The 10810-nt window shown below is 42.2% G+C and overlaps 1 protein-coding gene, 1 long non-coding RNA gene and 1 pseudogene across 3 annotated transcripts in view; 1 reads left to right on the forward strand and 2 right to left on the reverse strand.

Moving 5' to 3' along the window:
* Positions 1–1831, reverse strand: part of LOC115280193 — a 2221-nt pseudogene extending 390 nt beyond the window's left edge.
* LOC115280197 overlaps positions 1–10810 on the reverse strand; it is a 47450-nt gene that overhangs the window by 16052 nt on the left and 20588 nt on the right. The window contains exon 5 of one of the 2 annotated variants that reach the window (XR_003903707.1): positions 7548–10590. The exons of the other annotated variant lie outside the window; for it this stretch is intronic. This is a non-coding gene — a long non-coding RNA (uncharacterized LOC115280197). Of the gene's footprint in view, positions 1–7547; positions 10591–10810 lie in introns of those variants that run through there. 2 annotated transcript variants of the gene reach the window in all.
* The window catches only part of PRDM7 (PR/SET domain 7), a 14816-nt gene that overhangs the window by 3325 nt on the left and 681 nt on the right, over positions 1–10810 (forward strand). Inside the window, exons 4-10 of the mRNA XM_029924887.1 lie at positions 3890–3939; positions 5443–5599; positions 6230–6331; positions 6563–6834; positions 7247–7314; positions 8496–8689; positions 10389–10806. Of these exons, the coding sequence (XP_029780747.1) occupies positions 3890–3939; positions 5443–5599; positions 6230–6331; positions 6563–6834; positions 7247–7314; positions 8496–8689; positions 10389–10806 (1261 nt within the window). The remainder of the gene's footprint in view (positions 1–3889; positions 3940–5442; positions 5600–6229; positions 6332–6562; positions 6835–7246; positions 7315–8495; positions 8690–10388; positions 10807–10810) is intronic.

Below are 10810 nucleotides of genomic sequence, written 5' to 3' on the forward strand. Positions count from 1 at the left end.
TCGTGATGATGGGGTTGCAGACCTTCTCCAGCTCTTTCTGCTGATGTTCAAATTCTTCTTTTTCTGCAGTCTGGTTCTTGTCCAGCCAGTTGATGATTTCATTACACTTGTCCAGAATCTTCTGTTTGTCCTCATCATTGATCTTGCCCTGAAGTTTTTCATCTTCAACAGTTGCTTTCATATTGAATGCATAAGATTCAAGTGAATTCTTGGAGGACACCTTGTCCCGCTGCTTCTCATCTTCAGCTTTGTACTTCTCAACTTCCTGGACCGTGCGCTCAATGTCTTCCTTGCTCAAGCGGCCTTTGTCATTTGTAATGGTGATCTTGTTTTCTTTTCCTGTACTCTTATCCATGGCAGAGACATTGAGAATGCCATTAGCATCAATATCAAAGGTGACTTCAATCTGAGGAACGCCACGGGGGGCAGGAGGTATGCCTGTGAGTTCAAACTTGCCAAGTAGATTGTTATCCTTGGTCATGGCACGCTCACCTTCATACACCTGAATGAGCACACCAGGCTGGTTGTCAGAGTAGGTAGTGAAGGTCTGGGTCTGTTTGGTAGGAATGGTAGTATTACGCTTGATGAGAACAGTCATGACTCCACCAGCAGTTTAGATGCCAAGGGAGAGAGACGTGACATCCAACAGCAGCAAATCTTGGACATTTTCAGATTTGTCTCCAGAAAGGATGGCTGCCTGGACAGCTGCACCGTAAGCAACAGCCTCATCAGGGTTGATGCTCTTATTCAGTTCCTTCCCCTTGAAGAAGTCTTGTAGAAGTTTCTGGATCTTGGGGATACGTGTAGAACCGCCCACCAGGACAATATCATGGATCTGGGACTTGTCTAGCTTGGCATCCCAAAGGGCTTTCTCTACAGGGTCCAGGGTGCCACGGAACAGGTCAGCATTTAATTCTTCAAACCGGGCACGAGTAATAGAGGTATAGAAGTCGATTCCTTCATATAGAGAATCAATCTCAATACTGGCCTGGGTGCTGGAAGAAAGCGTATGCTTGGCGCGCTCACAAGCAGTACGGAGGCGGCGGACTGCTCTCTTGTTCTCGCTGATGTCTTTCTTGTGTTTGCGCTTGAACTCTGCAATAAAATGGTTTACCATGCGGTTGTCAAAGTCTTCTCCACCTAAGTGGGTGTCTCCAGCTGTAGACTTGACCTTAAAGATCCCATCCTCAATAGTGAGGATGGACACATCAAAAGTGCCACCTCCCAAGTCAAAGATCAGCACATTCCTTTCAGCTCCAACCTTTTTGTCTAAACCATAAGCAATGGCAGCAGCAGTCGGCTCACTGATGATCCTAAGTACATTAAGACCAGCAATAGTTCCAGCATCTTTGGTAGCCTGACGCTGAGAATCGTTGAAGTAGGCAGGTACTGTGACTACAGCATTGGTTACAGTCTTCCCAAGGTAAGCCTCTGCGATTTCCTTCATCTTCGTCAAGACCATAGAAGACACCTCTTCTGGATAGAAACTTTTGGTCTCTCCCTTGTATTCTACTTGGACCTTGGGCCTGCCAGCATCATTCACCACCATGAATGGCCAATGCTTCATATCAGATTGGACAACAGCATCATTGAATCTACGCCCAATGAGGCGTTTGGCATCAAAAACTGTGTTGGTGGGGTTCATTGCAACTTGATTCTTTGCAGCATCACCGATCAATCGTTCAGTGTCCGTAAAGGCGACATAACTTGGGGCGGTTCGGTTTCCCTGATCGTTGGCAATTATTTCCACTTTCCCATGCTGGAAGACACCCACACAGGAGTAGGAGGTGCCAAGATCAATGCCAACTGCAGGTCCCTTAGACATAGTTGCTTCTGGGTGGGCCCGGCCCGGCTTGAGAAGAAAACAGCTGCCCGGAAAGCTAACGATGCGTTCAATGAGACCCAGTTCTCTTTTTAATTTATTTAGTATTCTCCATGCTGTTTTCCATAATGCCTGAAACATTTCACGTTCCCACAAATAATGTGGAAGGGTTCCAATTTCTCTGCATCTTTGACCACACTTGTTATTGTCTGGGTTTTTTTTTTTTTTTTCATAGTGATCATACCAATGGGTATGAGATAATATCTCATTGCAGTTTTAATTTGCATTTCCCTGAGGATTAGTGATAATGGAGCATCTTTATTTTTTCAAGTTTTAAAAGTTTATTTATTTTGAGAGAGAGAGTGAGCATGAGAGGGATAGGGGTAGTAAGAAAGGGAGGGAAGGAGGGAGAGAATCCCAAGCAGGTTCAGAGCCTCAGCACAGAGCCCAACATGGGGCTCCAAGCCACAGACCATGAGATCATGACCTGAGCTGAAATCAATGAGCCACCCACGTGCCCCTGGCACATCTTTTCATGTGCTTTTTAACCATTTGTGTATCTCTTCTTTGGAAAAATGTCCTTGCAAGTCCTTTTGTCATTGTATCAATCACCTCAGGCTGCCATAATAAAATACCATAGACTGAGTAGCATGAACCACAGAAATTTGTTTTCTCACAGTTCTGTAGCTGGAAGTCTGATAAGAAAGAATGCCAAGACTACACAATGGGGAAAGGACAATCTTTCAACAAATGGTGTTGGGAAAATTGAATATCCACATGCAGAAGGATGAAGAGTCCTTGAAAAAGAACAACAAAGCTGGAGGCATCACAATTCTGGACTTCAAGTTATATGACAAAGCTGTAATGATCCAAACATTATGGTACTAGTTCAAGAGACACATAGATCAATGAAGCAGAATAGAAAACCCAGAAATGGGGGCACCTGCGTGGTTCAGTTGGTAAAGCATCTGATTTCGGATCAGGTCATGATCTCGCAGTTCATGGGTTCAAGCCCCACATCAGGCTTTGCACTGACAGTGCAGAGCCTGCTTAGGATTCTCTCACTGCCCACTCTCTCTGTCCCTACCCTGCTCACACACTCTGTCTCTCGAAATAAATAAACTTTAAAAAATCTCAATCCATTAATATGGGATGCGCTTCTATTTACTTGTGCCTTCTTTCATTTCTTTCAGCAATGTTTTGTAGTTTTCAGTATTCAAATGGTGCACATCCTTGATTAAGTTTGCTCCTAATTATTTCATTCCTTTGGTGCTATTATAAATAAGACTGCTCTTAATTTCCTTTTTGGATTGTCCATTGTTAGTACATGCAAATGCAACTAATTTTTTAGTGTCAATTTTGTATCCTGAAACTTTGCTGAATTTGTTTGTTCTGAGAGGTATTTGTGTGGAATCTTTTGGATTTTCTACATATAAGATCATGTCATATGTGAACAAACATAATTTTACTTCTTGCTTTCCAAATTAGATGCACTTTATTTTCTTTTTTTTTTTTTTTTTCCTGTCTAATGCCCTGGATAGGACTTCGAATACTATGTTGAATAGAAGTTTTGAGAGTGGGCATCCTTGCCTTATTCTTGATCTTATCGAAAAAGCTTTCAGTTTTTAACTGCAGAGTATGATGTTGGAGATAGACTTTTTATATATGGCCTTTCTTATAGTGAGGTAATTTCTTTCTATTAGAAGCTTGCTGAGTTTTTTTTTTTTGTAATGGAAGTTCAGTACATATATATATGTGTGTGTGTGTGTGTGCATATATATATAACTGTGTGTATGTATACATATATTACTATGTGTAATAGATAAGCTATGAGCATAGGATGAAGCACAAATGAGGTTTTGTCTATTTCTTTAACATTTTCAGAAAATTAGTTCATCACCAGTAGCAGCATGGACTTTGATGATACTTCGAAAACTATTTTCCAATCACCCTTTGATAATCTTTGTACTTGTTACTCCTTGGTTAAGAATTCTGTGTCTCTAGTGAGAGTCTCTGGAGTTTAGAAACATTTACCAACCAAAACACTGATTTCTCATCACTTTATAGTCAAACCTTCTTGGGTGGCATTCAGAGTGGAGCAGAGTAAACAACAAAAGGTGAGTATTCCCCAAATCCTGATGACAAGAAAACCTTTCTCATGGATTTAAACACAGGTAAGAGTAGGAGAATGCAGAGTATCCTAGGAACTGCTGCCTTCCTTTCCTGATCTCCTTAGCACAATATCCAGTATCATCATCATCATCACTTTAATAGTTAATAAGAAGAAAAAAAGAAACTCACCTATCTGGAACTGATTTAAAATGTTCATACTTGTAGAAGGAAGCAACAGCTCCTTCCTCTGAGCTCTCATTAGGCAACTCCCATGTTGTTCAGAATCGCTTGTGTAGCCTGCCTCTGCCCTGTAGGCTCTTTCTTCTCAAAAGTCCCAGGCCCAACAGGGCCCCTGAATGTTTTTTGAATCAGCAATTCCACATTTACAGATTACATTAGAAGTAAAAGGGTCAAGGAGTGCTGAAAATCATATCTGTGATTCAGATTTTGAATATGGAGATAATTGAGAGAGTAAATTGGTAGCAGGACTATAATCTCACATTCATACTGTATCAAATAGTTCACGAGACACTTTGATGATCATTATAATATTTTCTGTTTACTATAACATTAAGAAATAGCATGTATACAGGACATCTGGCTGGCTCAGCTGGAAGAGCATGGTACTCTTGGTCTCGGGGTTGTGAGTTTAAGCCCCATGTGGTCTATAGATATTACTTAAATAAATAAAACTTTAAAAAAATTACCATGCATACCAATTCATGGATCAGGAAACTGAAGAGAGCTAGCTGCTGGTACAACCTTATTCAAACAGAATTGATGAGAACCAGCTAATTTAATTCCAAATATTCTTTCCTGGATATGGCAAGTGACAACTTTAGCATCTTTTTTTTTTTTTCAGTGTTAGGTACATTTCCTTCAACCCTTTCTTTGTTACCTTTCCCCTCTCTCTGTTCTGTCACCTCATTTTCCAGATGACACTTGTCTGCATTTCCTTCTCCATTAAATGTCCACAAGTTTGTAGATGATCTTCTTTTTCTTTTTTTTTATGTTTTTCTTTTTAATTTGTTTTTGAGAGACAGAGAGAGACAGCGTGAGCAGGGGAGGGTCAGAGAGAGAGGGAGATAAAGAATCTGAAGCAGGCTCCAGGCTCTGAGCCAGCTGTCAGCACAGAGCCCGCCTGATGCAGGGCCTGAACCCACAATCCGCAAGATCTGACACAACCGACTGAGCCAGCTGGGCACCCCTCACAGACCTTGTTGATGCTCCAGCTAGTTTTCCCAAGTATTCTCCCTCCCTCCCTCCCTCTCACTTTTATGGAGAAAGTTGAGAAAATTTAAAGAGAAAGAACCTTAATCCATGATTTCTAGTCTAGAATTCAATACCCACATATTCCCTTTCTTTCCCTCTAGTATTCAGAATCCCCAGGTATTTCCGAGTGTTGTTGAAATATTAAACCAAAGCTATTTATATGAAAACACATCATAAGCCTTACAGGACTAAAAAAAATACCTGTTATCTTTTAATATGTGACTCTCACATTGAAGGGAATCCACAGGGTGCCATTAAGTAAGGAATCTAGTTTGAAGGAATTATCAGAAACAGCAAAGTTGCTGAACACAAGTGGCTCAGAGCAGGGCCAGAAACCAGTGTCCCTTCCTGGAGAAACAAGTACCTCTGGACATCGCTCTAGACGAAAACTCGGTAAGAAAAAAAATAATATGGGAACTTTGGTCCCTCTAAGTCTTCCAGAAAGTTTGACGAATACAACCTAGGTATGTGGAGTGGACTTTGGCTAGGCCTAGATTAAAACTAGACTAACCTGAGAACTATTGAGGTCTTGGATAAATCTTATAAATTCTCTGAGATACTGAATGCTAATCTGTAAAATGAAGATAAGAATGCATAGCTCATATATTGTTTGAAAGCATTAAATTAAACATTAAAGAATTGACACATGCAAGTTATCCAATAAATCACTCAGTGATGATAACAAAGACCATACTTTCTTTGTGTTGAATGCCTAGGCTCTTGCTTGATGCATAACATGTAATGTGCCCTCAACAAATATTTCCTGAATGAAGAAATACATGAATGAACCATTTTATAAGAGGAAAAATTGTAACTTTTAGCCTGATAATGGGAAAGAAACTAAAATTGAATTAGCTATCTATAGTCAGTATGGAGTCTTACTCTCTGAATTAAGAGTTTGGGCAGTAGGGAGAGAGTATATAGAGGTAATAAGTTATTAGATGAGATTTTGCATTTTCTGAAAAACCAGGGGAATAACACTCCAGACCCTACCAAGCTCACTCGTACTATTTTCCAACTCAGAGCTCAGGAGAAACGAGATCAAAGTGAAGATGTATAGTCTACGAGAAAGAAAGGGCTTTGCGTACCAAGAGGTCAGCGAGCCCCAGGATGATGACTACCTCTGTAAGTGACCATCTTGGCCCATTCTCAGAGAAAGCTATTCTCTCTTGGTACAGTAACTTCATCAAGCAGTCTCCATACCCAGCATGGGTATGGCGGTCCCCAAATCGTTCCCTTCCTCTAGTGACCAGGAGTATAGGATAGAGGCTAAATGATATGTGTTGAGCTGATTCTGAAGCTACTTAAGTGCAGGGACATGAACTCTTTCCTGACCCCTGTTGCTCTCACTTCCAGACTGTGAGAAGTGTCAGAATTTCTTCATTGACAGCTGTGCTGCTCATGGGCCCCCCACATTTGTAAAGGACAATGCAGTGGATAAGGGGCATCCCAACCGCTCAGCCCTCACTCTGCCCCCCGGTCTGAGAATCAGACCGTCGAGTATCCCTGAAGCTGGGCTTGGAGTATGGAACGAAGCATCTGATCTGCCATTGGGTATACACTTTGGCCCTTATGAGGGTCAGATCACCGAAGATGAAGAGGCAGCCAACAGCGGATACTCCTGGCTGGTGAGAATCATCTACTTCTTCCCCTGTCCTCTGGCTTCCCACATCCCTGCCGTGGATTGGTAGGATACCACCTTCTACATAGATGAGAATAATATGGTTAGTTCTGTGTACTAAGTGGGCTTTGCAAGAACCTGGTGTTCCTACTTAAAGATCAGAGAGTAAGAGGTAGCATAGTGGTACAGACACTAACAGGAAGCTCCTCCCTTGCAGAACCCCTGCTCTGAGTTGACAAAGCGACTCAGATGTGTAGACAATGACTAAAGAGCACATCATGTGGTCACACTGGGGACTAATTCCATACAGGCTGAAAGACCATTGACCACAGGAGAGTAAAATAATCCTTCTATTCCTTCCCCTCACCACACACACCAAAAAAAAAAAAAAATCTTTAATTTCTCTTTCTCAAACTCAGATCACCAAAGGGAGAAACTGCTACGAGTATGTGGATGGGAAGGATAACTCTTGGGCCAACTGGATGAGGTAATGCCAGTAGGGTTCAGGGTTCCAGAGAGGACATTCACCTCTCACAAACCTATGTTCCTTCCCTTCTCATCATGTCTCCCTCAATGATGTCCTTCAATCCTCTGTTCCTGGTTTTTCTTCATGTAATGCTCTCGTTTCAAAAGAAGTTTATGGGGAAAAGGAGATACTATATGTCCTCAAAATACGCTAGACAAAATTTGGACACTGGAAAAAAACCTGAGGAGACTAGATTCATCGGGAACCCTGGATTCACACTTTAATTTATCTGATCAACATTTATAAGCATTTATTGTGTTCCAGTTTAGACAATGGAGTTCATTAGTTAAATACATTATGCAACCCAGGTCCTATGGAAGACATATTGCAGGCAGATAGTAGACAATTGGGTTTAAGAATATTTAACTTTAATTTCCCTATCTTTCAAGAGGTATACAGTGGAGAGATAGCCTCAAACAAGGGACCTTCAACATGTGAGGGCAGCAGCTCTTCCTAGCCTCAGTTCTAATAGAACTGGGTTCTGAAGTGTGTATAGGAAGGGACTGCAGTATGGCCACAGGTCTCTGTGCTTCATGACCCAACCCGTTTCTTTGAGGGGCTCTTATTTTATCAGGGGCTGCAGTATGTATATAAGATATTGCTTTTCTGTGTCATTTTACTAAGACAAAGAAAGCTCCAAGGTTCTATGAGAACTCAGGGAAGGCAAGTGAATGGTACCTCAGATGCCGTGTAGGGAGAATTGGAGAAGCTCTCTCAAAGGAAGATAGCCACATTTGGGCTGAGTATGGAATGATATGTGTGTTGATCTAGAAGCAGAGTCCATGGTCAAGCACCAAGTTCTGGGGTATAAAACATAACTTAACTTAGAGTTTAGAGAAACAAAAGGTCACTGGGTTTTGTGACCAATTAAGGTGGCAGTAAGCCTGGAATTGGGATTTGGAAAATGGTTAATCAAGCAAGGGGGATAGCATTAGAGGAAGGCTGAGGGCAGTAAGCTGAACTTAGAGATGAGAATTCAGATGATCCTGTGAGAGAGACTTAAGTATGAACAGAAGGTTCCTGAGGAGTTGAGGCGTGGGCAGCCTCACAGCATGGAGGCCTTAAGCATCAGGGGCAGATCTGACACGTAATGGGAACTTTTCTCCTGTGGTTCTCTTTCCCTTTACCTGCCTCAATCCCAGGTATGTGAACTGTGCCAGGGATGATGAGGAGCAGAACCTGGTGGCCTTTCAATACCAGAGGCAGATCTTCTACCGAACCTGCCGGGTTATCAAGCCAGGCTGCGAACTGCTGGTCTGGTACGGGGACGAGTACGGCCAGGAGCTGGGCATCAAGTGGGGAAGCAAGTGGAAGGGCGAGCTCTCAGCAGTGAAAGGTGGGTACCACTGCTCTTCAAAACAGAAAGAAAAGAAAGAATTCTCCTTGGCAATTTCCATGTCCAGCTCTCAAGTAGAGTAAAATCTTGTCTAAAATCAGTAAGATTGCAATTCAGATGCTTCAGAAATAAGGAGTGATTTCATATGCGTCTTAGAGATAATTTTTAGATTTTTCATTTTTGTTATGGTTTTTTAAATACTTCATGCATAACCTGTGTAACAGACTATAGTGATGAAAGACTTAGAGACAAAAAAATCAAGTTTTCAGGCACCTACCACCTCCCTCACTAAGGCAGCTTCCTCTGCCCTTTTAGTTCTTTCTTCTTAATTTGCTCAATTTTGCTTATTTTACTACATGGAATGTGTATGTTGACGTGCATTCACTCATAATTTAGTTAACTGTCATGGGAGTTCCTACTCTGTTCCGGACTGCCTTCCAGGACCTGGAGATGGTACAAGATTATCAGAATCACAGCTCTTGAGCAGCTGATGAGTGAATGAATAAGGAAAACCCATATACATATGTATGTATGTGCATAACATCACACAGCAACCAGTCCTGGAAAAGTGCCTGGGGACCAGTGTGAGGGGAGGATGGGGTATGGCAGAGCTTGGACAGGGAAGGGCTCTCTCTGAAGATAACATCTGAGATGTGCCAACACCAGTGGGTAAAGGATTCCAGGCAGAGGGGGCCTGCTCAGAGAGAGGCCCTGAGGCACAAGAGAGGTGAGGTATGTGTGGTTTGTGGCTGAGAACCCATAGATACATAGATACATATGCCCTGGAGCCATTGATCCGAGCTGAGACACTGGGGGGGCTTCCCGACTGAGACAGAACAATTGTGCAATTTTCAACTGGAGAGTGGCATGTTCTCTGTTTTAAGATGATACTTTGGTTAATTTTGGAGAGGGACTGCAGTGAAGAATCCCCCCCCGAGATTACTTCATCTCTAAGTGAGAGAGGATGATGGGTTGGCAGAAGATGAATCCAATTGGGAGTTTGATATATATCCCCATACTTGGTTGAAGAAATATTTTGAAAGGACTTCCTACTATATTTGAAATGAGCTAAGACCGAATAAAATAAAGTATGAAGGATATATTTTCATGTTAGGATTTGTGGAAAATGAAAGAGAGGCCGTTTAAAGCTTAGTTGGGGCAGCAGGAGCCAGAGTCCTTTAGTCCATGAGACTGTACTGCTCTGTCTCATCCAATCTAAATCCCACATTCAGATAGAGATCCAGACACCTACTGGTCCTCAATTAAATGTCTTTTTAAATGGGGAGACTCAAGTTCATATTTACTGCCATGTTCCATCTAAGTCATCAAAGGGCTGTTGTCTCTCAGTAGAATAAAATCACTGCAGACACTGTCACAGAGTCATACGACTTAGAAGGTGCTTCTGTGTGGAGAATGGTCATTGTACGTAGTTCCGTTTCTGTAAAGGAGGAAAGCTGCCTCTGATACTACTTGAAGTTACCTAGTCTGGGTGATACATAAAAAGGACCCTTGATTGGGCTTTCTGGATTTATGCAGACAATGTAATAAGTAACAGTGGAATAGAAAAATATATGAACACTTGGCAGAAGACAGATCTTGCACTGTCAACACAGCAAAGATAAGTAGTGGGGCAGGCCTTACCAGGAGACAAAGTATACAACACAACATCTACATGACCAAAAATTTCCTCTTTCAGCAGAACCAAAGCGAGAGATCCATCACTGTCCCTCCTGCTCTCTGAGCTTCTCCAGTCAGAAGTTCCTCAGCCAACATGTGGAATGCAAGCACTCTTCTCAGAGCCTCCCACAAATATCTGAAAGAAAACATTTGCAACCAAAGAATCCCTGCCCAGGCGATCAAAATCAGCAGCAGGAGCAGCAGCAACATTCTGATCCACACAGCTGGAATGACAAAGCAAAAGGTCGAAAGTTCAAAGAAAGGTCCAGACCTTTGCTTAAAAGTATAAAGCAGAGGAGAATTTCAAGGGCATTTTCCACCCCATGCAAAGGACAAATGGGGAGCTCTACAGTGTGTGAGGGGATGGTGGAAGAAGGGCCCAACACAGACCAGAATTTGAATTCAGAGGATACAGGCAAATTATTCATGGGGCCAGAAATGTCA

Source organism: Suricata suricatta, chromosome 16, assembly GCF_006229205.1.
Source record: "Suricata suricatta isolate VVHF042 chromosome 16, meerkat_22Aug2017_6uvM2_HiC, whole genome shotgun sequence".
Taxonomy (NCBI): Eukaryota; Metazoa; Chordata; class Mammalia; order Carnivora; family Herpestidae; genus Suricata; species Suricata suricatta.